This window comes from Bos taurus, chromosome 11 (assembly GCF_002263795.3).
Source record: "Bos taurus isolate L1 Dominette 01449 registration number 42190680 breed Hereford chromosome 11, ARS-UCD2.0, whole genome shotgun sequence".
Classification (NCBI taxonomy): Eukaryota; Metazoa; Chordata; class Mammalia; order Artiodactyla; family Bovidae; genus Bos; species Bos taurus.
The window spans coordinates 93,236,344-93,263,229 of NC_037338.1; the positions used below are offsets into that span (position 1 = coordinate 93,236,344).

General features: G+C 50.5%; 1 protein-coding gene and 1 non-coding gene across 2 annotated transcripts; both read left to right on the forward strand.

Annotated features, from left to right (window-relative positions):
- PTGS1 (prostaglandin-endoperoxide synthase 1) lies at positions 1-25,762 on the forward strand. The gene is made up of 11 exons (NM_001105323.1): positions 1-41; positions 136-225; positions 6,584-6,700; positions 7,130-7,270; positions 7,623-7,766; positions 10,110-10,291; positions 10,403-10,486; positions 12,396-12,642; positions 14,988-15,274; positions 22,887-23,034; positions 24,634-25,762. The coding sequence occupies exons 1-11, from the start codon at positions 35-37 to the stop codon at positions 24,987-24,989; spliced, it is 1,803 nt and encodes a 600-aa protein (NP_001098793.1). The 5' UTR covers positions 1-34; the 3' UTR covers positions 24,990-25,762.
- MIR10175 (microRNA mir-10175) lies at positions 25,633-25,713 on the forward strand. Its single transcript, NR_162209.1, has one exon. It is a non-coding gene; the product is annotated as a microRNA mir-10175 (primary transcript).
- Positions 25,763-26,886: the final 1,124 nt, after the last annotated feature.

Sequence of the window (26,886 nt, forward strand, 5' to 3'; positions counted from 1 at the left end):
GTCTGTCTCCAGCACGCAACGGCCACCCTGCACCATGAGCCGTAAGTCCGGCCCCAGTGCCCCCCGTTTTCCCCTGTGGCCTCCCGGTGGGGCTTTGAATGCCAGGCTCAGCCCTTCAACTCTCTCCCTTCGCAGGGCAGGGTATCTCGCTCCGATTCCCGCTGCTTCTCCTGCTGCTGTCGCCGTCCCCCGTCTTGCCAGCGGACCCCGGGGCGCCCGCGCCAGGTAGGCGGCCTCTCTCCTGTCCCCGAAGAGCCCAGGTCCTGCTTCCCTGGCCCGGCACCCCATTCCCTCCTCTCCCCTCCCGCCCGCCCAGCTTCCCCTTTCGGCTCGCGATGCCTGGGAGGGGGGAGGGGGCTGTCTGTCGGTGGGATGGGGGCTCTCTGCAGACCCCCGGGATGTGGCCTGGGCTAGGTCCCCAGGGGGTTCTTTTTGCGGGGGAAAGGGCAGACTGGGATCTTGGGCGTCTTTGGGAAAAGGGACCGAGTCTTTCCAGGCCCCTCACCTGTTCTGGGACCCCAGCGGTCCCAGCCGAGTCGGTCCCCAGCAATCCTCGCTGTTTCCCCTGCGGGCCCCTTTCGGAGGAAGTCGCAGGCGCCAGGGGAAAGCAAGCTGGCGCGTTTTCTGTTAGCCTCTAACTTTCCAGGACCCGTCCGAATTCCCAGCCCCAGTGGAGACAATCTCCCTGGGTGAGGACCCCGGGTACACCCGCCATTCCGGAGAGAATGGAGGAGGAAACGCACTTACAGGGCTGAGCTGCTTCCTCTGGAGACTGAATCTTCACCGGGGAGGTCCCCATTGCCCGGATGAGTTAAAGGAGGCTCAAGTTGGGGCCATAGCGCCCTCAAGCTCACCCAGGACACGGTGGACTCCGGGCTGGAAGTTTCCAGTCGTTTTGCAGGGTCTTTCTGCAGAGTTCTCCCTGCCCTCATCTCTCCCTGCCAATGGACCCCCGTTTCTTCACTCCAAAGATGACCAGGAAAGTCCTATCCTGGAGAATTCCCCTGCGTGGCGTCATGCGTGTGCCAGGTTCCAGGTGGAAGAATGCAGCTCCTCCTTCCCATAGCCTCCCTCCCCACGCAGTTTCTGTGTGTGTGTGTGCGTGCACGTGTGCGTGTGCATGCTTGCACATGCAAGGTCTGGACAGAGCTTCACCAAACTATGTGAAACCTCCCCAGGGTCTTCATTTCTCATCTGCAAAATAGGGGCAGGAGAGGATGGGGAGTGATCTGAGCCTTCTGTTGTGATGCTCAGAGGAGAAAGAATTCGGTGCTCAGAGGAGAGGGGAAGGACATCTCTGTGAACTGGGAGTCAGACCAGGCTTCCTGGAGCAGGGGGTTTGAGTGCGTGGCATTTCGGGAAGCCAAGGAAAGGGTGCTCTAGGCAAGAGTTTAGGCATGTGTAGAGGTCTAGTTTGTCAGAAGACGAGGAAGAAGACTCCCGTGGCCAGCACTTTACAGTTTACAAAACCTAGCTGTTGGCTTCTCTGTTCACAGCAGTCCTGCCAGGGAGATGTTAGTCCCATTCTACAGAAGGGAACTCTGAGGCCCAGAGGGGTGAACCATTTGAGTCTCTGCTGACATTGGTCTGAGACCCCAGTAGCAGAGGCAGGGCTGACCATGCCATCCCAGTGGCCCGTTGTGTTAGCCCCTAGACCAGCCCAGCAGTTCCTCTGAGGCCCCATTCAGCCCCATCCGGGCCCCCGGGGCCCCGAGGCTCACCCTTCCTGTCCCCCTGTGTCTGTTCACCAGCCATGGGTGTACCCTTTTGCTTTTAGCCTTTTCTGCTTATCTTTATATTGTAAGTGTTTAAACAGAATTGTGTTTTTCACGCCACAAACATTCCCAGGGTATTGCTTTATGCCAGTCCTTGGCTGGAGCCTGGAGGCTGAGCTGGGAGGAGCTCGCAGGCCGATGGAGGAGACAGAAATGCCCACAGACTGCCATCAAGGAGGTCATGGCCATGACTGAGGGAACCTCAGGGGTGTGTGGGGCTTGGGGATGGGTGATGATTATCTCTCAGGTGTGAGGAATTGCAGAAGGCTTCTTGGAGGTGATGACATTTGACCTGGACCCTAGAGGAGGTGGTAGTGGGAGGTAAAATGGTGAGGTTTTACTCTCAAACTCTGGAAGGGCTCTTCCAGGCAGAAGCAAGGGTATGAGCAGAAGCCTAAAAGTCTGAGTGATGGGAGTGGACAGGCACAGGAAGCTGTAGGACAGAGGCAGGTGTTGGCGGACATGGGCCTTTGGATACAGAGTGAGGAGTGGGCTTGAGTCTCAGGATATCCCCCTGGGAGCAGGGGAGTGAGACGGGGTGGATGACTTGGAGGTGAGACTGGAGGCTGGGAGATCATGAAGGAGGCTGCTGCAAGGGTCGAGGAAAAGACGGAAGACAGGTTGGGGGTGGGCTGAAGGCTTCGCTGCCTTCCCATTGCCAAGTCTCTGGGTGAACTGAGGTCCAAAGTGCCCGGACACTTAGGAGAGGCATCTGCTCTGAAAAGCCAAAGCCTGTGTCTAGTCCCCAGAGTGTCAGCAAAGGCCAATCCCCCAGGAGATGAGGGCTTACCTGGGGGCAGGTGGCGGGGAGGATGCTGCTTCTGCCTCTCTTGTGATGGAAGGTGGAGTCCGGCTCAGAGGACAGGGCTGTCCTGGGGTATCCTCAATGCTCGAGTTCATCCCTTCCAGCTCCTGGACTTGGCTGAGTGCTCCCTCCTGGGCTAGGGATGGGGCATGACCTAACTGGAGCTCTGTGCCAGGCGGAGGGGCCTGAGGCCAGCTAACCCTGGCATGTGGGGCAGGCTTCCTGCGGCCTGCCACCTCCTATCTGCAGCACCAGCTGGGGCTGTGGGTTGGGAGGGGGCTTCCTTTCCAGCTGGGCTCTTCCGGCCGCCGGGGACTGGTGCGGTGGTCCCTGGCCACTGGCCGCTGCCCTTGCTGTGTGTAGGGGCTGGGGCCCACGTCTGGGCTGCTCCGGGCTCTTTTTTTCTCTTTGGCTGCCAACCTCCTGGAACTTCTCTAAATATTATTCTTACGGAATTTCAGTGCAGCCTCTTTAAAGGGCCCTCTTGCTGTCTGGTGCCTCTGCATCCTGAGAACTTGGTGTTCCCTCATTCTGCCTGGAATCCTGACTTCTGGGCTGGGGGACGCTTCCTTGCCGAATCCTCAGAAAGTTCTGGAGCCAGGCAGCCCCAGACTGTCCTCATTGGTGGGAATGTGTGTGCTATGGGCTTGCTGATCAACCCCACCTCTGGGGTGGCTTAAAGACTCAGAGCAAGCTGCTCAGTTCTCTGCTTATGGGGGGTGGGGATCATGTTGATGCAAGGAATCGAGATGTTTGGACATAAGTTGGCTTTATCCAGAGTTGAGAAGAAGAGAGGAAGAGAGGGAGGTTTCCTTAGAGCCTGTCTGTCCCTTCTCCTTCCTGGAAAACACTGAAAAATGAGGCCCACAGGACATGCTGTGAAGAGCAGGCACTCTCCCATGTATCTTCATCTAGCACCTGCTTGGTGCCCGGCCCTGTGCTGGGTGTGGGGACTCCAGACACTTTACACTCAGTGTCTGCATTTCCCCAGGTCTCTCTCTTGATGGTTTATTGTACAGCATGTCCTTCACTGGACACATGAAAGCATGTGGGATTTAAGTTAGACTGAAGGAAGGCCTTCCTTTGTGATTAGTTCCCAGCGCTCTAGCGTGGCAGGGGATGGTGATTCCTCTGGAGTCCTGGTTTCATTCATTCAGGATTTTCAGGTCCACCTGGAAGGAAAGGTAACATACCTGCCTCACCTGGGGTCATCCCCAGTCTGTGAAGCAAGGGGACTCGCCCTCCCAGCATCCCTTCCCCAAATCCTGGCCTGGGCACCTCCAGGAGGAGGAACGGAGGGGAAGGGAAGCAAGTTCAAGTGTTGCCTCTTTCGACTTTGAAGCAGTGGGGCTTGGATGAGCCCCTCGTCTGTGGTGGTGGCAGGGGGCCGGGGAGGAGTCTCACCCATCCCCAGGAGCAGATAAGTGAGGTGGATACACAAGGTTGGAGAGTCAGCAAGAGCCCTGACTTCCAGCCTGTCATGATAGTCCAGCTGTGGTTAGCCTGGGAGAGGGCAGAAAGTGACACCCATTTTCCTCTCTGCCCACCCTGACACCCTGGGGCCCCCAGCGACAGCTGCAGTCCTTGTTGAGGGGAGACTTTTCCTGCCCTGAGGCCACTGGTGCTTATGGAAAGATCTTGGAGGAGGAGGAGGAGGAGGGAGGGAAAGTTGGGCAGCCGGTCCAGGGGGAGGGGCCTCTGCTGGCAGGAGAGGGATGCCCTGGGCAGGAACTTCTGAGTCTGGGGGGCACGGCTCTGCTGCTGCTGGGCCCCTGGCAGGAAGCTCTCAGGCAAGACTTCAGAACCAGCTGTGTGTGGGGGGTGGGAGTTGAGGGAAGTGGATGGGGAGATGAGAGAACCTCTTTGACCAAGCTTGAAGTGGCCTGTCTCCTCGCTTCATTTTAAATTCCACAAACATTTGTTAAGCTCTGGCCACCGCATCTGGATTTCCTGGATGGATGGATCTCTCCAGGACCTGGGGTTGAGTTCCAGCTGTGCGCACGGCCTCTGGGAGAGGGGAGAAAGCCCAGGAAAGCCCTTTCTCTTGGAGGCTTGTGGTGGAGCAGAGCAGGTCGGGTTGGGACCTGGGGCCAGGGAGAGTGGAGTGTGAACATTTGGGGAGACTTTCTGGTACATGTGCAGTGGGCTGGGTCGGGTAGATTAGGAGGGGATTTACTTGGGAGGAACCACAGCCTGGGTCAGGGAGGAACAGAGCTTTTGGCTTTGGGGTTGCGAGATGGGCTGCCCCAGGACCAACTGGAAGGACTTCTTGAGTTGGATTTGGGATCCCTACTGGCAGAGGGATGGGGAAACAGCCCAGAAAGGGCTGGGCCTCAGCTCCTGTACCAGCTGACTGCTATGATGATCTGCGCACCAGAGTTGGGAGCTGGGCAGTGTGGAGTCACAGCAGAACAGCACACTGTTCTGAGCAGAAGGGAGAGAGAGGTTCAGGATCTCCAAACCTGCTGCAGGGCTGACCCAGAACTCCTTGGTGTTTCTGGGCCTGTGGCTGTGGGAGGGGGAGGTGGGTCGTGCCAGGCCCCTGCCTTGGGTTCCCCCTGCACCTGCCTGTTAGCCTGTGTTAGTCTGATAAGGCCTGTTTGTCCAGACTTCTTCCGATTGGTTCCTTCCTTTTACACCCTGCAGGGGCCACAGAGATGCTATTGTGGGGCCATGGGGAGTTTCCAGGGCTTAAGCAAAACTATTTGCATGATTCTGTGATGTGAGGAGACCTAAACCAGAGGGTCAGGCCCTCTGATTCCAGCATCCTGAGGTGACTTCTTGGGCTTCTCAAGAGGGCCCGTTGCTGCCCTCTTGACCCCCTATAATCAGATGCACAAAGAATTGGAGTTCCTTGTCCCGTTGGCTCTGAGCCCAGAGAAGGAAGCACGTTTGCAGGAGGGACCTGGCATTTTCTGTGTAAGGCTGGGGAAGGAGCCGCTGCCAGGAACTGGGCGCCCTGGTCTGAAGGAGGCCTGACTGTTCCATGGTCTTGGCCAAGTCACCACCTCTCCCTGAGCCTCTGAGTCCCTCGCTGAGCCCTGAATGAGCACCGAGAGAGCTCCAAGAAGTCTCTGACCTGGCTATTGGATGATCACTGAAGCTGTGGTTGGGGAGACCCGGATTAGACACAAGTAGGGACTTTCTGGAGGTCCATTCTCTAAGGGGTTGGGGGAGGGGTGATGCCAGAGCTCCACTCGCCCTCTGGGGAGAGTTTTCCAGCCACATGTCTCCTGTTCCCATGGTCCCTGACCTCCCTCAAGGTCCTAGAGCCCAGACCCCACCCCGATGTGGGCCAGGGCTGAGTCTATCAGGAACGGGATCTGCGACTCCCCTCAAACCCATTCCCTGTCCATGGAGTTCTGGGAAATGTCTTTCCTTGGACTTGACTGCTGAGTCCATGAGGGTGGGGGTGGAAGGGAAGGGATGGGCAAGTGGTCTGGTACTACTTGCTGGGTGACCCATCTGGGCTTCCCCTTGTCTGGCCTCAATTTCCCCATCTGTTGGGACACCTGCTCTTCCTTCTGAAAAGGAAAAACAGAGAGATGGTGGGCGACCTCATCTTCTAAGTATCCAGGTGCCCAGAGGCTAGGGGCTGGCCTGAGAACCCCAATCCTTGTCCCTTTTCTGAACCCCATAAATTCTGCCGTTGGCTCTGACTTGGCAGAAAGTGAATGCTCTAGAAGCCTGTGGCCGTGGCATCTTATCAGCTGTGTGCCTAGCCTTCAGTGCCCCAGCCCGAGGCCTGGATGCGTCTGCACCATTTTGGTGGCAGCTGGGAGGGAAGGGGAGACTTCCTTTGGTGGCCTGACGTGGACAAGACTGAAAACCCAGAGCGAGGTCTGAAAACGGAAGGGCCAGGGGCTTTCTGTTCATAGCTGTGGGGACACAGTGGGCCCTGAGGGGAACACAGATGTCGGGTAAGTTAGAACAGAGTTGTGACTGGACTCCATGCCTCTGGCCCCAACGAGAGGGGTCCCTGATCTCTGTTTCTCCCCCACAGTGAACCCCTGCTGTTACTATCCATGCCAGCACCAGGGGATCTGTGTTCGCTTCGGCCTTGACCGCTACCAATGTGACTGCACCCGCACGGGCTATTATGGCCCCAACTGCACCATCCGTGAGCAGAGCCTCCAGCCCCTACTCCTTCTCCCCTGGGCTCGTCCTTCAAAGACCCCCACTTCCTACCCTTGTCTCTGGCCACGGCCCTCTTTCCTTGCCTACTTTTGACCTCTGACACTGCCCCTGACCTGGCTCCAGCACAAGCCCTTACTCCTGACACATCTCACTCCCTGCCTATGGGGTCTGTAGTGAGTCTTCACTGCCCGGCTCTGGCCTTACTGGCCTCCAACCCTGGACCTGTCTCCTGACCCCCGTCTGCTTCTGGCTATGTCACATGTCAACACTCCCAAGGTCCTATGCTTTACCCCTGACTCCTAAATTCCACCCTCGTCCATACTGGACCCTGTCCCCAGTTCCCACCTTCCCCTCTGGCTGCTTCCAGTCTTGCTAGGAGGGCCTGTCTGAGTGGCTCCCCCTGCCCCCACAGCTGAGATATGGACCTGGCTCCGGACGACTTTGCGGCCCAGCCCGTCTTTCGTCCACTTTCTGCTGACGCATGGGCGCTGGCTGTGGGATTTTGTCAATGCCACCTTCATCCGGGACAAGCTCATGCGTCTGGTACTCACAGGTGGGTGGCAGAGGTGGTGCAGGGTCCCTCTAATCTAGGGGAGCAAGAAATCCTGCCACTTCCTTAAATTCTTGGCATCTGACCAGGGCAGTGGTTGGGGATGGGGGAGTCAGGGTTTGGGTGCCAAATAAAAAAAGAACCTAGGGAATTCCCTGGTGATCCAGGGTAGGACGCTGTGCTTTCACTGCTGAGGGTGCTGGTTCAATCCCTGGTCAGGGAACTAAGATTCCACAAGCTGCTGTGCAGGGTAGCCAAAAACAAACAAATAAGAAAACAACCCAAGAGAAGGTGGGGAAGAGGGGTGTAACTGGAGGCAAGAATCCCTTGTCACCATCATTTTCGCCCTCTGCAGTGCGTTCCAACCTTATCCCCAGCCCTCCCACCTACAACGTAGCGCATGACTACATCAGCTGGGAGTCCTTCTCCAATGTGAGTTATTATACTCGCATTCTGCCCTCCGTGCCCCGAGACTGTCCCACGCCCATGGGCACCAAAGGTAATGGTGATGGGGTGAGGGGGCTGAGCCTAGGGTGGGTCACAGGAGATGCTCCGTTCCCTTTGGGAAAAAGCAATCAGAAGAGCAATGACTGGCCCATTTCACAGATGGGTGCACCAAGGCAAGACATGCAAGAACCAGGGATGAGGACAGGGGTGGGGAAAGAGGACAGAAAGAGGTTGTGGGAGGGTCTTGTCTGAGGTCAGTGGCAGAGTCAAACTAATGCTCCCGTATTTCCAGGGTGCCTCTTCACCCAAACTTTGTCTACTAAGTGGGTGGGATCCTGCTGCGATGAGGGTGACTTAAAAGTTGGAATGGAGGAAAGAAAGAATAGTGAGCTTTTTACTGGGTGCCAACTCTGAGTTTGGTTCATTACTAATGTGAACAGTCTTATGTGCTTCATCAGTGCAGTTTACACATAAAATCAAAGTTTTTCTTTAGTTGTTCAAGAACCTACTTGGTCTCATCGGCAGGAGTCTTCCTACCAAGACCTTCTTCCTCATCCACTCCTGATTGTCCGCAAACCTGGGGGTTTACTCAATTTAGAGCCATCAGTTCAGCTTCAAGTACACAAAGGGCGAAAGAGACATTAATCCACCACCGCTGCTGCTTCAGTTCCCACCGCATGGTGTCGCTGTTGAGCACTAGTCCCGTGCAGCCCCGTATGCTGTGTGCTTTTGCAGGTTCAGAACCTTGCACATGTATCAGTGTCCTTATTTGGGTCTCAAGGGCACTACTCTGATAGTTTTTACTATCCATGTACTACTGTTCCCAAAGCATGATCATTCTGGCAGGAAATCTGGGTCTCTCAGAGCTTCTGGACTCTGCCAACACTTCGCTGGCACCAGACCTGTGCTGTTATTCAGTTGCTCAGTCATGCCTGACTCTTTGTGACCCCATGGACTGCAGCATGCCAGGCCTCCCTGTTCTTCACTATCTCCCAGAGTTTGCTCAAACTCATGTCCATTGAGTCGATGATGCTCAGTGGTAATCTGAGTGATAGATCCAGGTTACAGTGTGCAGACTGTAACTTCCCTTTGGGTGAGTTCCCTTTGAGGTCCTTGATGACTTTTCCTGCTACAGGAAATCAGTCAGTCATTTCAATCTAAAGAGTTATTCTAATGACATTGGGCCTCATAGATGTCTTTGAAAGATTGCCTTTTCTGCAAGGCAGTCTTGGGTACCAAGTCATCTGACATTGACTTACTTAAGAAAGGCTTCTTAATGCTTGTCCTCACGGTGACAGACACATGCTTCAAGGTGACTTGTCTTTACACCAGACATAGAAAGTTCTGGCATCTTTTAAAACAGATTGGCGAACTCCAGCCCGAAGGCCAAATCCACCCCACCCTCAATTTAAATAAAGCCTTGTTGAAACACATTCATGTTCCTAAGGTATTATCTGCCTTCCTGCAGCACCAGCAAACCTGAGTAGATGTAACAGAGACCATACATCAACAAAGCCTCAAATATTGACTATCTGGACTTGTATGGAAAAGTTTGCTGACTTTTGATTTAAGAGATTTCATCTCACTGGTTTTCTGTCATGCTTACACGGGCACTCCTCAAATCCACTGCATAAGAGAGATAGCATTTGCCCTATTTTATAGATGAAGAAATTGAGGCTCAGAAAGATGGAATGACTTCTCCCTCTTCACACACTTAATAAACGGCACAACCCATTTCGAACACAGCAACCTTATTCCAGGGTTGGGGAGTCCAAGTTTTTTGTTGTTGTTGTTATCCCTTTTTCTTTTTGGAGGTGGGGAAGGGTTAGCTTGTACAGAGCAGCAAACATACACGAAAGTTGAGAGAAAAGGATAATGAAGTCCTATGCATCCATCTCCAGATTTCAAGATTTGTCTACAATTTGCCAATGTTACTTCATCTATCCCCTTCACCTATTTTCTTTTTAATTGGAGAATAGTTTCTTTACAATGTTGCATTGGTTTCTGCCATACAGTGTGATAAATCAGCCATAAGTATACATATGTCTCCTCCCTCTTGAACCTCCCTACCCCCCACCCATCCCACTCCTCTAGGATGTCACAGACTAGCGGGTTGAGCTCCCTGTGTTATATAGCAACTTCCCATTAGCTATCTATTTTACATACGGTAATGTGTATATTTTAGTTTTAAAAGCATATTCCAAACATCCTTCCATTTCCCAGAGTCTTTTGATAGAGAAGGTGCAAGGGGCGGTCTGGTGAGAAGGAGGTGGTCCTGTGGGGTCCACTCTGGGATTCCTGTGTTAATCAGTTTGGTCTGGCAAGCCCAGAAAGCTCTGGGGCACAAAGATCCAGACAGGAAGCAGCTACTGCTCTTTCTTACCTCCCCAATCAGGGAAGAAGCAGTTGCCAGATGCGGAGTTTCTGAGTCGTCGCTTCCTGCTCAGGAGGAAGTTCATCCCCGACCCTCAAGGCACCAACCTCATGTTTGCCTTCTTTGCCCAACACTTCACCCATCAGTTCTTCAAAACTTCTGGCAAGATGGGTCCTGGCTTCACCAAGGCGTTGGGCCACGGGGTGAGTACCTAGGAGGGGCTCTGGACTTCTCTGGGCCACACGTGGCACAGGTAGGCTGCTGCTAGTGGGGCAGAACCCAGGGATCTGAATAGACTCTGTCTCTGTCTTTAGGTAGACCTCGGCCACATTTATGGAGACAATCTGGAACGTCAGTATCAGCTGCGGCTCTTTAAGGATGGGAAACTCAAGTACCAGGTAGCACTGGGCCTGGGGCTGGGGCATTGGGAAGGGCCTTCCACAGTCTCCCCTGGCAGAGGGTGTTGGTGGGGGGCCTTGGTGGTGTCCTATGGCGGAAGCTGTAGGTGCATGGGAGGAGAAGCGACAGTAAACCCTGGGAGCAGGTGCCAGGCAAGAGAAGCAGACAGGGAGCAGACGTGGGCTCTTGTGTTCTCTTGGGAGGTGGATTTTGGGGCTCCACAGAAAATGGACAGTTCCAGTCTGCATTTATTCGTTTAATCATTCCACAATATTAATTGGGCACTATGGTGTGCCGGGCAGGTGAGCAGTGGCCATGGTAGTTGTAAGCCCTGCCCTCAAGCCCACAGACACAAACCCTAAGGTGCTAGTTCCACGAGGACGTTTTGTCGGAACTCTCACTGTCCAGGAATGTGAGGGCCACATAGGTGATTATCTCATGCGCTCCTCAGATCTACTGCATAAACTAGGTACCATTTGCCCTCTTTTATAGACGTGAGTCACATCCAAGTTATTAAAATTTTTCTAGTGGTCACATTAAAAAATGTAAAAAGCAACAAGCAATATTGATTTTAATAATATATTTTTGAATTTAACCCAGTATATCCAGGATATCCTCATTTCAACATGTAATCAACACAAAAATTGTCAATATCTCATTTTTTGTGCTAAATCTTCACATTCTGACTCATATCTTACAGTACATCTCAATTTGGGTGCCAAGTTTTCATTGGCGATTCTGATCAGCATTTAGATTTCATAAAATTTTGCGGTTGAGAAAGTAGATTCACATGTTCAAGTTGTTCTAAGCATAAAGACTTTCCGATAGCTGGGATCTTGATTTAAAAACGTGAATCTAAAGTAAATGAAATTGAAAATCAAGCTCTTTATCCACATCAGCCACATTTCTAGTCCTCAGTAGCTGCACGTGGCTAGTGGCTCCCATTCTGGACCATGCAAATCGAAACAAAAACCGAGACGGGAGGTTCACTGCTGAATCTTTCGAGCTAAGAACAGTATCTGGCATATAGGAGGTCCTCTGTGTTTATTTACTGAGTGAATGAGGAAACTGCCATATGATTAATTACACCTGTGATAGCTGCCACAGGCAGAAGCCAGGAGAGTGTGCAGAGGCTGGGGAAGGCTTCCTTAGGAATTATGAATAAACCAAGAGTTGCATGAAGGATAAGGAGGAATCAAGGAGGCCAAGAAGGGCCCAGGGCTGTCCAGATTCTCAGGTTTCAAGGCTGGAGAGGGGCAGTCGCTTGAGTGACGTTGAGGCAGTGAAACAAGGGATATGCTGTTGGACATCTAATGAGCGTGGGTCGTATTAAGGATTTCTGATTTCTGCCAAGAGCAGAGAGAAGACTTGGAAGGTTCTTTAAGCCAGGATGTGATTCTAGATTTGGATGTTTTAAAGCAAGGGTCCCCTACCTTTTTGGTACCAGGGGCCAGTTTCAGGGAAGACTATTTTCCCATGGACTGGTGGGAGAAGGGATGGTTTCAGGATGATTTGAGCGCCTTATATTTGCTCTACATTTTATTTCTATTATTATTACATCAGCTCCACCTCAGCTCATCAGGCATTAGATCGTGGAGGTTGGGGACCCCTCTTTTAAAGCACTGCTCTGGCTGCAGAGCTGAGAACGTCTAGAGGAGAGAGTCACTTACAAGGGGAGTCGGGGTGGAAGATGAGGGTGGCTTGGAAGAGTGTGGTGGCCATGGGGAGAGAGAAAGGGACTCATGTTAGGAGAGCTTTAGGAGATAGAATCCACAGGCCTTGGTTAGGAAGGCCGGACAGCTGCCCTGCGAGTTACGGGCAGCTGTCAGTAGGAGTGGGCGGATGTCAGCGGTGCAGGTGCTGGTGCCCCGCCCCCTCCCCAGGTTACCAGGTGACTCCATCCCGCAGATGCTCAATGGAGAGGTGTACCCGCCATCGGTGGAAGAGGCTCCCGTGCTGATGCACTACCCCCGGGGCATCCCGCCCCAGAGCCAGATGGCCGTGGGCCAGGAGGTGTTTGGGCTGCTTCCTGGGCTCATGGTCTACGCCACGATATGGCTGCGTGAGCACAACCGCGTGTGTGACCTGCTGAAGGCTGAGCACCCGACCTGGGGCGACGAGCAGCTCTTCCAGACGGCCCGCCTCATCCTCATCGGTGAGGCCTCCCACCAGCCCTGCCCTGGAAAGTCACCCCCTCTGTCCTGAGAAGTGGGAAGTGGAGGTTTTGGGCACAGTGAGATTAGAATCCTGAGCAGGACCCTTCCCCTAGGTGAGCCTCACTTTCCAAATCTGTACAATGGGAATAACGATGCTTTTTTTTTTTTGGCCACAGGGTGTGGCAGGTGGGATCTTAGTTTCCAGACCAGGGATTGAACCCACATCCCCTGCATTGGAAGGCAGAATCTTAACCACTGAGCTGCTGGGGGTCCTGGGCATTATAATGATTTTAAGGATTAGTTGATATGATGAATGGGAAAGTACTAGGCACATAACAGGCCTTCAGAAAATGGGGTGCTGTGATAGCTGATTATTCAGTGGGTGGCTGGCAACAAATCTGATCAGCCACCCTAAGTCTCAGTTTCCCCATTGTACTGCGTCCAGGAGCACTAGAGGGCATCCTCAGCAAGCACAGGTCAAACCCCAGCTTGCCTAGGCTTCAGAATCCTTGGGTTTCCTGCCTTGCACGCATCTGCCTTCCTGAAGGTTGGCAGCTTCTTGGTGACTCAGGGACAAGATATTTTTGTGTCCCCTACGGGGGCGAGTCTGTAGCCTAAAATGTCAGATGGTTTCCTGCCTGGGAACTTGGCCCCCAACACTCCTGTCCAGACCATATTCACTCTGAGTCACCAGTGAGCCCTTGCCTCCGCCTCTGGGCATCTCTGGGCATGGCTGTTCCCAATTTTAGTACCCGAGTCAATGGAGCCTGGAAGAGCCACGCATCAGGCATAGGAATGACCTAAAGAACGAGAAGGGGCTGGCTCAGAAGTCCCAGGATTGCAGAGACTTTGACCAGAGAGGGCAAGTCTGTGTCTGCAGGCTGCCCAGCACACCGACTGGTGATGAAGCTGTGGCCAAAGGCAGGACACCGAAGGTAGGGCACCTCTAGTGCTTCATTCAACCCTCCCCAACAGCCTTATGACTCGGCTGTGATTATCCTTGTTATGAAAGTTAGGATGCAGAGAGGGTAGGTGAATTCTCCAAGGCCTTTCAGCGGAGAGAGACTTGAACCAGATCTGGTTGCCACCAGACTTCATGCAGCTTCTACCATGTCATGCAGGGAGTACTTTCCTGTGTGGGGAGGGGGTTCGAGCCTTAGTCTGATCTTTTGTGACATGTGAGTTTGGGGAGGGGATTCCTACTTCTACATGTGTGGACCCTCCCTATTATGCCAGGCTCTGTGCCAAGCAGTACAGATGTGCTCATTGTCTACTCCTCCTAGTGACCCTGTGAATATTATTATACTGATGTCATAATTTTTTTTAATTTCCTTTGTGAACATGTTTTACTTATTTTCTTATTTATTTATTTTTTGGCTGCATCATGCAGCATGTGGGAATCTTAGTTCTACCCCCGGTGCCCCACCACCCCACCAGCAATCAAACTTGCTCCCCCTGCAGGGGAAGCATGGAGTCTTAACCCACTGGCCTGCCAAGGAAGTCCCTATACTGATGTTATTATAATACTCATTTTACAGATAAGGAATTTAGAGTAAGTCACGCAGCTCCTGCCCAGGTGGCTGGAAGTGGTGATGTCAAGATTTAGACCTGAGTCTGCTGCTTGCAATTCCAATGGCTCCAGCTCAGTTTGCTAAAAGTCAATTTCTCTAGTGGCTCATTGGCCAAAATGTGTTTCTTTTAATAGCTAGTTCACCAGTTTTCATTTTGCTATGGAAGATTTGTTTTGTGTCTTCCCTGGCTCTTTGCTCTGAGCTGGTTCCTGAGAGGGCAGAGGAAAATTACTTGTAAGAATTCGATACATAAGCAGATATGGGGGTTATATTCGGGATGAGATTCACTTAGGTCTGTCGTGTCCCTTGTTTGTTGCTGTAGCTCTTAGAATGGTCTCTTGGGAGCTCCCATCACCCTCCCCCGCTCAGGCCCGCTGAGATTCCCTCACTAAGTTAATCTCCACCCGCCCATCTTTTGTGGCCTCACTAAGCCTCTTTTAATGGGATGGTGGCCACCACAGGCCACAAAACCCATTCTCAGATACTTCCTCTCCATGTCATGCTCAGCCAGGCTGTGACCTGCCCATGGAACATGGGACTAGCAGGTGGCTCCTGTCTTGGGACAGGCTCCTGTCTTATCCAGCCTGAGAGGGAAGGTTCCATTTTCACAACCAGTGACAAAAAGACAAAGTGAAAGTGGCCCAACAAAGTCAAATAACCTTAACAACGAGAAAGAAGTCAAACCAAGCCCTTTGCATGAACCAGCCCGCTCCCCAAGCCCGATAGCTAACTCCCTGCACTCTGCTGACCCCGTGCCCCATCCTTCACCCCAGGGGAGACCATCAAGATTGTGATAGAGGAGTATGTGCAGCAGCTGAGCGGCTACTTCCTGCAGCTCAAGTTCGACCCAGAGCTGCTGTTTGGGGCCCAATTCCAGTACCGCAACCGCATCGCCATGGAGTTCAACCAGCTTTACCACTGGCACCCGCTCATGCCCGACTCCTTCCGGGTGGGCCCCCAGGACTACAGCTACGAGCAGTTTCTGTTCAACACCTCCATGCTGGTGGACTACGGGGTCGAGGCCCTGGTGGACGCCTTTTCTCGCCAGCCTGCAGGCCGGGTGAGCCTCAGGGGAGCACTGGGGAGGGCAGCTGGGCTCTGGGATCCCAACACCAGTTTTCTGTAAAAGGGAGAGAGTGTCACCCCTCCAGGGTGGTGGTGGGGATCATTCCTTCATTCATTCTCTTGTTCTTTCATTCATTCAATGACACCAGGCATTGCTCCAGGCGCTGGAGACACAGTGGTGACCAAGGTCAATGTGGTTCTTGGGTCCTTGTGTTTTTCTGGCACTTACCACCCCTAGTGGCTCAAACAGTAAAAAAAAATCTGCCTGCAATGCAGAAGCTCTGAGTTCGATCCCTGGGTTGGGAAGATCTTCTGGCGAAGGGAATGGCCACCTACTCCAGTATCCTTGCCTGGAGAATCCCATGGACAGAAGAGCCTGTCAGGCTATAGTTCATGGAATCACAATGGAGTGACTAACACTCACACTCACTTACCCTGGAAAGGGCTTCTCCGGTGGCTCAGTGGTAAAGAATCCACCTGCCTAAGCAGGAGACTTGGGTTTGATCCCCAAGTCAGGAATATCCCCTGGAGAAGAAAATGGCAACCCATTCTAGTATTCTTGCCTGGGAAATCCCATGGGCAGAGGAGCCTGGTGGGCTACAGTCCCTGGAGTCGCAGCAGAGTGTTAGTGTGTAAATAACAGGATACCCTAGAAAGGAACAGCAGTCGTGTGATGACTAGCATCGTTAGAGCCCTTACTATAGGTTAGGTGCTGTGCCAAGGTCTTTCCCGATGTTCTCAGAATTCTAAGAGCAGGTTAAGAATCACATTATAGAAGCCCACAGTGCTCTGGGAACTTGGAGACAGACTTCAGGCCCAGAGTTGGGGGTTGTAGATAAGGAAGTGATAGTTGAGCAGGGACCCAAAGGATGGGTAGGGATCTCCCAGGGCAAGAAGTAACATTTGTGACCTGGGGTCATTGTGTTAGGATGGAGCGGGTGGCATAGCAAAGGCCCAGGAGTCAGAGGGCATGGCAGTTTGAGGACCAAGAGGACATTCAGGGTATGGTGATGTATGCAAAAGTGCCTACACAGAGGAGGTCTTTATTGACTTGTAGGCCTCTGTTTTGGGCTGAAGTCCCCCTTGCCCCAAATTCACATGTTGAAGTCTTTACTTCCAAGACCTCAGCATGTGACTGCGTCCAGAGGCAGGGTCTTTAAAGAGCTGATTAAGGTAAATGGGGTCATTGGGTGGGTCCAGCTATGACTGGTGTCCTTATAAGCAGAGGAGATTAGGATATAGGTGTGCACAGAGGGAAAGCAAAGGGAGAAGATGGCCATCTCTAAGCCACAGAGAGGCCTGAGAATGAAACCAACCCTGCTGACACCTTGGTCTTGGACTTCTAGCCTCCAGAACTGTGAGGACACATATTTCTAGTTTTTTGTTTGTTTGTTTTTTAAGTAATTTATTTATTTATTCTTGGCTGTGCTGGGTTTTCGTTGGCATGTGGACTTACTCTAGTTGAGGTGTGCAGGCTTCTCATTGCGGTGGCTTCTCTTGCTGGGGAGCACAGACTCTTGGTGCATGGGCTTCAGTAGTTGAAGCTTGAGGGCTCAGTAGTTTTAGCTTGTGGTCTCTAGGGAACAGGCTAAGTAGTTGTAGCACACAGGCTTAGTTGCTCTAAGGCATGTGAGATCTTCCCAGACCAGGGATTGAACCTGTGTCCCCAGCATTGACCCCACCTCCGCCACCAGAAAAGTCCTATTTGTTTTTAAGTTTTTGTTCATTTATTGTCTGTTTTTTGGCTGTGCTGCCTGGCGTGTGGGATCCTAATTCCCTGACCAGGGATAGAACTCATGTCCCGCACAGTGGAAGCATGGAGTCCCAACCACTGGACCACTAGGCAAGTCTCTGTTTCTATTTGTTTAAGCCATCCAGTCTGTGGCGCTTTGTTATGGCAGCCCGAGCAAGCTATTAGTCCTACCCCTGGAATATTTAACCAGCTCCCTCCTCAATCTCCCCTTCCCCTTGTTTGGGAGCTCCCATCTCCTTCATCCTAGCTTCCTTCCTATCCTGCCACTCTCTTCTTTATCTAAGCCCTACCATGAAGGTGAGGCACCATGTGGGTTTGGGCTTCCTCCTGGTAATTTGACTGAAATTAGCATAGGCTGCCACCAATGGGGTTCAGGTCTCTGTTCTTTGTGGGGGCACAGAAAGGAGCAGAGACAGTCACTTGTGTGGGGGGCTGTATGGTGACCCTGGTGATGTGTGTAAAGAGCCCTGCTGTTTCCTGACACCAGCAGAAGGACCAGCATATCAAAGGTTCTCAGGATATCTCAGGATATCAAAGAGAGTGTGAGAAGTGATAAAACAGGGCTTCCCCCGAGAATTCCCACACACGGTCACACTACGTGATTACTGTGACCAACACTGTGATAGCTGCTTTGCATTCTTTATCTCGATTCCACCACAGCTATATCAGATAGATGCTTCCATTGTCCTCATTTTTGCATAGGAGGAAACAGAGACTTAGCATAAGTAATTTGCCTATGGTCCCTGTTTTTGTTGCCCAGGGCTACAAAAGGACCACAAACCAAGGGGCTTTAAGCTGCAGACATTTATTCTTTTCCTTTTTTATTTTTCTTTTTTGGAGGTTTAAAATATCACCTTTATTACTGATAAAGCTGATTCTAGAAAACTTAAATAACCTATGCTGACAAGCAGGCTTTTAAATACTAAACCCTCAAATTAGACAAATTTGGCTACCACGACATGGAGGCATCGAAACAAGGAAAATATCTCCCAACCTCCTCCTCGTCCCCCAGAATAAGGAATATGAGAGGAGGCATACTCCCTGGTATCAACTGAGTGCAAGAGCAGCAGTGAGGATTGCTTGTACAATGCACGCTTAGGTACTGCTCTAAAATTCACCCATGATACTACGTCACTCCTCCTCTTCTGATAAGCAGTAAGTGGGAGAGGTTGGAAAAAGATGCTCAGACTGTTAGGTTACTGGGGTTTCCTCCATAAACAAAGTAAGGAAGTGAAATCACTTAGTTGCTCAATCGTGTCTGACCCTTTGTGATCCTAGGGACTGGGTTTCCCTGGTGGCTTAGCGGTAAAGAATCCACCTGTAATGCAGGAGACCCGGTTCGATCCCTGGGTCAGGAAGATCCCTGGGAGGAGGGCATGGCAATCCACTCTGGTATTCTTGCCTGGAGAATCCCTTGGACAGAAGTGCCTGGCAGGCTATAATCCATGGGGTCGCAAAGAGTCTGACATGACTGAGCATGCATGCATGCACGCATGGACTGTAGCCCGCCACGATCCTCTGTCCATGGAATTCTCCAGGCAAGAATACTGGAGTGGGTAGCCATTCCCTTTTCTAGGGGATCTTCTTGACCCAGGGATTGAACATGGCTCTCCTACATTGCAAGCAGATTCTTTACCATCTGAGCCAGAAACATCCAGAAAATGAAAGAAATATTCCCAGCTGACACCTGAGAATTAATAACTTTTATTCATTGATCCACCCAAACCTCCATTAAACATTTATTACACATTACTAATATCTAGGCCATTAAAAGAGATCCATCTTTAAACATTTCTCTAGAAAGCCCTTAGAGTTAACTCCCACAAATGGTAATCATAGATTTTTTTCTTTCTAGTTATGGAGGCTAGAAATCCAGCATCAGGGTATGGACAGGGTCATACTCTTGCTGAAGTCTCCAGGGTAGAATTGGTCCTTGCCTTTCTCTCGGCTTCTGGTGGTGATGGACCATGCTTGGGGTTCCTTGGCACATAGAAGCATCACTACAACGTGGAGTCCTCCTTGTGTCTCTGTTTCCTCTTTTTATCAGGACACCAGTTGTTGAATTAGGGCCCACCCTAATGGAGTATGCCCTTGATCCCATCTATGTCCATATAAGGTCACATTCACAAGTGCAGAGGGGTTGGGACTTCAATATGTCTTTTGGGGACACACCTAAGTCAACACACAATAGCCTCCCAGTTCAGCTGAGATTGGCACCAGCTTCTGTTGGCTTTACCTCAGGGTGTATACTTTTAGCCAAGTATGCTTTTCCTCTTACCCAGTTGTCCTTGTTTTATCCAAACTGAACACATTCTTGAGCATTATTGTCAAATCATCCAGAGCAATAGAACTTTCTTTTTTTTAAATTTTATTTTATTTTTAAACTTTACAATATTGTATTGGTTTTGCCAAACATCAAAATGAATCCGCCACAGGTATACACGTGTTCCCCATCCTGAACCCTCCTCGCTTCTCCCTCCCCATACCATCCCTCTGGGTCGTCCCAGTGCACCAGCCCCAAGCATCCAGTATCGTGTATCGAACCTGGACTGGCAACTCATTCCACATATGATATTATACGTATTTCAATGCCATTCTCCCAAATCATCCCACCCTCTCCCTCTCCCACAGAGTCCAAAAGACTGTTCTATACATCAGTGTCTCTTTTGCTGTCTCGTATACAGGGTTATTGTTACCATCTTTCTAAATTCCATATATATGCGTTAGTATACTGTATTGGTGTTTTTCTTTCTGGCTTACTTCACTCTGTATAATAGGCTCCAGTTTCATCCACCTCATTAGAACTGATTCAAATGTATTCTTTTTAATGGCTGAGTAATACTCCATTGTGTATATGTACCACAGCTTTCTTATCCATTCATCTGCTGATGGACATCTACGTTGCTTCCATGTCCCAGCTGTTATAAACAGTGCTGCGATGAACATTGGGGTACACGTGTCTCTTTCCATTCTGGTTTCTTCAGTGTGTATGCCCAGCAGTGGGATTGCTGGGTCATAAGGCAGTTCTATTTCCAGTTTTTTAAGGAATCTCCACACTGTTCTCCATAGTGGCTGTACTAGTTTGCATTCCCACCAACAGTGTAAGAGGGTTCCCTTTTCTCCACACCCTCTCCAGCATTTATTGCTTATAGACTTTTGGATCGTAGCCATTCTGACTGGCGTGAAATGGTACCTCATCGTGGTTTTGATTTGCATTTCTCTGATAATGAGTGATGTTGAGCATCTTTTCATGTATTTGTTAGCCATCTGTATGTATTCTTTGGAGAAATGTCTAGTTCTTTGGCCCATTTTTTGATTGGGTCATTTATTTGTCTGGAATTGAGCTGTAGGAGTTGCTTGTATATTTTTGAGATTAGTTGTTTGTCAATTGCTTCATTTGCTATTATTTTCTCCCATTCTGAAGGCTGTCTTTTCACCTTGCTTATAGTTTCCTTTGTTGTGCAGAAGCTTTTAAGTTTAATCAGGCCCCATTTGTTTATTTTTGCTTTTATTTCCAATATTCTGGGAGGTAGGTCATAGAGGATCCTGCTGTGATATATGTCAGAGAGTGTTTTGCCTATGTTCTCCTTTAGACCTATGTTCCTTCAGTTCCGTTCAGTTCAGTTCAGTCGCTCAGTCGTGACCGACTCTTTGTGACCCCATGAATTGCAGCACGCCAGGCCTCCCTGTCCATCACCAACTCCCGGAGATCACTCAGACTCACGTCCATCAAGTCAGTGATGCCATCTAGCCATCTCATCCTCTGTAGTCCCCTTCTCCTCCTGCCCCTAGTCCGTCCCAGCATCAGAGTCTTTTCCAGTGAGTCAACTCTTCTCATGAGGTGGCCAAAGTACTGGAGTTTCAGCTTCAGCATCATTCCCTCCAAAGAAATCCCAGGGCTGATCTCCTTCAGAATGGACTGGTTGGATCTCCTTGCAATCCAAGGGACTCTCAAGAGTCTTCTCCAACACCACAGTTCAAAAGCATCAATTCTTAGGTGCTCAGCTTTCTTCATAGTCCAACTCTCACATCCATACATGACCACTGGAAAAACCATAGCCTTGACTCAGTTATGAATCAGATTTTTCTGGAGTCCTTTTTTTTTCTTTTTCTTTTGGGCTGTGTTGCTTGGCTTCCCAGGTAGTACTAGTGGTAAAGAATCTGCCTGCCACAGCTGGAGCTGTGGGTTTGATCCCTGGATCAGGAAGATCTTGTGGAGGAGGGCATGGCAACTCACACCAGTATTCTTGCCTGGAGACTCCCATGGGCAGAAGAGCCTGGCGGGGTACAGTCCAAGGGGTCCCAAAGATTGAGACAGGACTGAAGTGACTTGTATGCATGCATGGCTGTGGAATCTTAGTTCCTCGACCAGGGATGGAAGCTGGACCCTGGGAAGTGAAAGTGCTAACCACTGGACCATCGGGAATTCCCTTTGATGCACCTTCTTTATCGCATCAGATTACCTGGGCTTTGAACCCCATTTCCATCCCTTCACAGGAGATTGCCCCTTGGTCTTGGAGTAAAGCTCTGTTTACTTAAACTAAATGTGCTTATATATTACACCTTTCATGGCGAGATTTTAGCTCCATCCCTGCTAACTTACAACAATTCCTCTCCCAGGAGGCTTGGCAAACAACAATTCCTCTCCCAGGAGGCTTGGCAAAAAGAAGGAGAAGCAGGTGGGGTCACCTGCATTCCTGTGTGCAACTTTTTCTGGTCTGGATGAAGTGACTTGATGCTCTGTGTTCCTGCCTCCTAGCTCAGTTTCTCTTTTCTAGTGGCAGCAGGTTATTAGGGGTTCACTTTTTAATACTAGACACTCAGTAAATTTTGTATAATCTCAATTCTGTGCTACAGAGAGTGAAAAACAATAGAAATAGGTTCTTCAGTATGTGTTTCTGCTGAGTTGCTTCAGTTGTGTCCGACTCTGCTGGACACTATGGACTATAGCCCACCAGCCCCCTCAGTCCATGGAATTCTCCAGGCAAGAGTACCAGAGTGGGTTGCCATGGCCTCCTTCAGGAGATCTTCCTGACCCAGGGATTGAACCGCATCTCTTATGTCTCCTGCATTGGCAGGCAGATTCTCTACCACTGGCACCATCTGGGAAGCCCCGGATTCCTCAGCAAAATCCATTAAAAGACTAAAGATCTTTGTTCTGTGATAAGAACTGATTTGGGGGATGACAGACACGTCAGTTCTGCCAGGTAGAGTTTAAAAAATATCCCAGGGAAGTCATACAGTTTTGGCCCCTCAAACTAGTGTTTGTCCATCCATCAGTTTCCATCACTTAAAAGCTCAGAAACCTTTCTGCCTTTTATTTCCAGATCTGAAATGCCAGTCCCCTCTGTTTGAGCTCTTGACTGCGGCCATGTTGGCCATCTCCTCTGCAGAGTCCTAGTTGTTGTATCTAATACCTCCAGAACCTTCCTTAACAGGATGTTGGAGGTCCTCACCTAAATTCAAAGGGCTGGGGAACCATGTGTCCAGTGAGTGACTAGAGAAGTCCTCCTGGACCACTCTACAGTCTAAAGATGAGGAAGCTGCTGGGACTTCCCTGGCGGTCCAGTGGTTAAGACTCTAAGCTCCCAGTGCAGGGGTGCATGGGTTCCATCCCTAATCAGGGAATTAACGTCCTGCTTGCCACTCCATGTGGCCAAAAATACAAATATAAATAACTAAATAAGATGAGGAAGCTGAGAAGCATGGCCATGCAGACCTAGGTAGGGTTCATAGCTTGGTGCTTGCTAGACTGAGCCATACTTTCTACTCAGGAAGGATTCCTGACCTGAAATTCTTCTCCAGGACAACATGTCTTGGCTCTCAGACCACCACTGTATTTATCTCTTGGCAGATCGGTGGGGGTAGGAACATAGACCACCACATCCTGCACGTGGCCGTGGATGTCATCAAGGAATCGCGGGAGCTGAGGCTGCAGCCTTTCAATGAGTACCGCAAGAGGTTTGGCATGAAGCCCTACACCTCTTTCCAGGAGCTCACAGGTGAGCAGCTGCTTCCTGACCACGATTCCTGCCCTCCAGGGGCTCATGCTGAAGTGAAGAAGACCTCGAGGAAACAGAATGGGGCGATCCATGGTCACATGTGGCCAGCCCTGTGACCGTGGGATTTGAGGGGTGTGGGAGCATGGTGCCAGGGGTGGCGAGTGTTGCAGATGACTCAGCCTGGGGAGAGAAGGTGGGTTCTCACCTGGGTTTGAAGGATAAAAAGGGGTTTTCCAGTGAAGAACAGAGGGAAGAGCTTTCTAGGTGGAGGAACAGAAAGTACAAAAACACAGGGGTTAAAAAGAATGAGCCTTGAAAGTATCCTGGCCTATTCAGGAAAATAGTCCTAGGTGTGGCTGGAGCAAGAGGCTTGTGAGGGCAGAGGGTAGAGTTGGTGCTAGGAGGCTGGCTCATACTGTGTGGAATTTTGGATGCTATGCTAAGATTTTGAGTTTTATTTTGTCTGAAGTGAAGTGAAGTCACTCAGTCGTGTCCGACTCTTTGCAACCCCATGGACTGTAGCCTACCAGGCTCCTCCCTCCATGGGATTCTCTAGGCAAGAGTACTGGAGTGGGTTGCCATTTTCCTTCTCCAGGAGATCTTCCCAACCCAGGGATCGAACCTGGGCCTCCCACATTCCAGGCAGATGCTTTAACCTCTGAGCCACGAGGGACTCCGTCTAGTGGTTCCTAAATCCCATTTATGGATCAGCTTCCTAAAACTCACTTAGAAAACTAATTAAAAATACCAAATCTGAGATGTCTCTTCTAGAGATTCTGATTCAGTAGGCCTAGACTTAGCACACAGGTCGTGCCCAAGAGTATATGTGTGTGTGTGTATATATAGATTTGTATATAGACACCATAGATTGTATACATGTATACATATGTGTATATATATAAGACACAAATATGTATATAACACTTACATATATAACATATGTATTATATTTTATATATATATAAATATTTGTTGTTGCTCAAAATACCCAGTTGTTGGGAAGCCAAGTTCAGAAACTCTTGTCACAGATGATGAGGGGCCACTGAAAGGCTATGACCAGGGTGTGACCTGACCCCTGACATGTACTGCTGCCCCATGGAGGGTGGACTTGAGGAAACGGGTAGTGATGCTCCACGTCTGTTTCCCATGACAGTCCAGAGAGACAGACAGAACACTGTCGCTAAATCTTTATGTGAATTTGGACAAGTGTGAACTTGAAGCTCCAGTGGCATGCAGGGTCTTGGGCCAGGATAAGGCCTTGAAACCTGCCCATGAAGGAAACAAGATGGGGAGCTTCTCTCTGTTGTAAGGATCAGGTAATCAGGGCACAGAGGTATGGAGTGAGTTGTTTCAAGGTGCACACTGTCTGGTTGCAGATCCAGGCCCTTGACTCCATCTGCAGTAGCAAATTTCTTCTCTCCAGGCAGCCCTGGAGCTGGGTCAGTCAGCCAGGCCGGATTTTAGGTCACCTGCTCATTTGCTCAAGTTGATCTTCTAAAGTCCCTTCTTCTCCCTGGAATAGGGTGGACCTAGAATGTTCCCTCCTGAACCTTAATGGATGGCATCATAATTCTGACTCTGGCTTTCCCCCTTTTGCAGGGGAGAAGGAGATGGCAGCTGAGTTGGAGGAGCTGTATGGAGACATCGATGCTTTGGAATTCTACCCGGGGCTACTTCTTGAGAAGTGCCATCCGAACTCCATCTTTGGGGAGAGTATGATAGAAATGGGGGCTCCTTTTTCCCTTAAGGGCCTCTTAGGGAACCCCATCTGTTCTCCAGAGTACTGGAAGGCAAGCACATTTGGTGGTGATGTGGGCTTCAACCTTGTCAAGACGGCCACGCTGAAGAAGCTGGTTTGCCTCAACACCAAGACTTGTCCCTACGTCTCCTTCCATGTGCCAGACCCCCATCGGGAGGACAGGCCTGGGGTGGAGCGGCCACCCACAGAGCTCTGAAGGGGCCAGGCAGCAGCATTCTGGATGGTAGAGCTTCCTGCTTGCTGTTCCAGAATGCCGAGGGGTGGATTGTCTTTGATGTTGGGTTTCTGATTTGGCGTCGACAGTATCAGTGTGGACATTTAGAAATCTAGGTCTCTTACCCATGATCTGGAATACTGTGGTTCTTGTTTGTTGTTCTAGAATGCTGAATTCCTGGTGAACCATTGAGAATGTGAGGAGTGGTTATCCCTTCAGCATGCCAGAACACTGGGTTCCTGGGTGACCACCTAGAAGGCCAGATTTCTAGTTGATCCGGAATTTAGGCATTCTGAAATACGGGACTCCTGATGGAATCTTCTGGAAAGTGAAGGGGTTCTTATTTTGCATTCTAGAATTCTGGGTGGCCCTCCAGAATGTTGACTGGTTATTCTGACTGGTTATCCAGAATGTTGTGCTCCTAGTTGCTGATCCAGAACAGTGGCTGGCATTCTAGATCAGTCCTGATCCGAATGTCTAGAGTGTTGAGAATTCATTTTCCTGTTCAGTGAGACAGCCACGGAGCAGGAGGATCTCATGTCCTACAAGAATGCATTGGATCTGTGCCTGCATGGAGGGGGCAATGAAGTGGGGTGTTCGTCTTCTCAGTGGGACCCCAAATGAGACCCTGGATATGGAGAGAACAGGTGGCTTTCTCCAGGCCAATGGTTGGAAGCCACCAGAGCTCTGTCCTCATCCAGGTCTCAACTCACGGCAGCTGTTTTTCATGAAGTTAATAAAATGCTTTTTCCAAATTGCCTGCTATCTGTGTCTCTTTTGATCCCATCCTCAGAAGCAGGGATAATACGGAAGAAACCTTTCTCCTGACCACAGGCTACATGTGCTGGAGGTTTGCAGGAGGAGATTATCTTCTGGGATCCCCGGGGCCTGTCACTGTCCAGATCTTTCATCACTGACGTTTCATCCTGCCCCTCCCACCCCTACTCTCCTGACATGGGTTGCTGCTGCTGCTGCTTCTAAGTCGCTTCAGTCGTGTCCGACTCTGTGCGACCCCATAGACAGCAGCCCACTAGGCTCCTCTGTCCCTGGGATTCTCCATGCAAGAATACTGGAGTGGGTTGCCATTTCCTTCTCCAATGCATGAAAGTGAAAAGTCAAAGTGAAGTTGCTCAGTCGTGCCTGACTCTTAGCAACACATGGACTGCAGCCTACCAGGCTCCTCCATCCATGGGATTTTCCAGGCAAGAGTACTGGAATGGGTTGCCATTGCCTTCTCCAGACATGGGTTAGGCATTGCCTTTTCCAGGCTTCTCTCCTAAAATACACAACTTCCCAGCCCCAGGAAATTGGCATTCAGCTCCCACAATCTGATTAGAGCAACTTCCTCTCTTACTGAGCATGCCCCAGAGCTGAAAGGCATTTGGGGAGGAGAGCATTTACTCTGTGCCAGTTTCACATATTTCATTTCTTGGTTATTTTCAACCCAACAGTGTGAAGTTGGTGGTATGATCCCTGTTTCCAGACCAAGGAAACTGGGACTTCCCTGAGGACCCAGTGGTTGAGACTCTGCACTTCAATGCTAGGGGTGTGAGTTCCATTCCTGGTTGGAGAATTAAGATCTCACATGTCACATGGCCAAAAAACAAAATAAAAACATTTAAAAAAGCAAAAAACAAAAAACAAGGAGATGGAGACTTAGGGTGGTTAAGTGACATGCCCTCAATATGTCAGAGCCAGACTGGGACCCAGATCTGGTTGAATCTAAAGCTGTGCTCGTTCCCCCATCTGGCTTCCTCTTGCTTCCTGGTTTGACTCACTTCCAGGCCTGATCTTGCTTGTCTGGCTCAGGGTCAAGGGCAGAGGTGGGGTGTATCCTCCACCTTACTTGCAGGGTATTTGTTCAGTCACAAATGTTTAT

Coding starts and splice junctions, on each gene's coding strand:
- PTGS1 (NM_001105323.1), top strand. Junction 6,701..7,129: donor TGGCCCCAACTGCACCATCC/GTGAGCAGAGCC, acceptor CTGCCCCCACAG/CTGAGATATGGACCTGGCTC. Junction 23,035..24,633: donor CTCTTTCCAGGAGCTCACAG/GTGAGCAGCTGC, acceptor CCCCTTTTGCAG/GGGAGAAGGAGATGGCAGCT.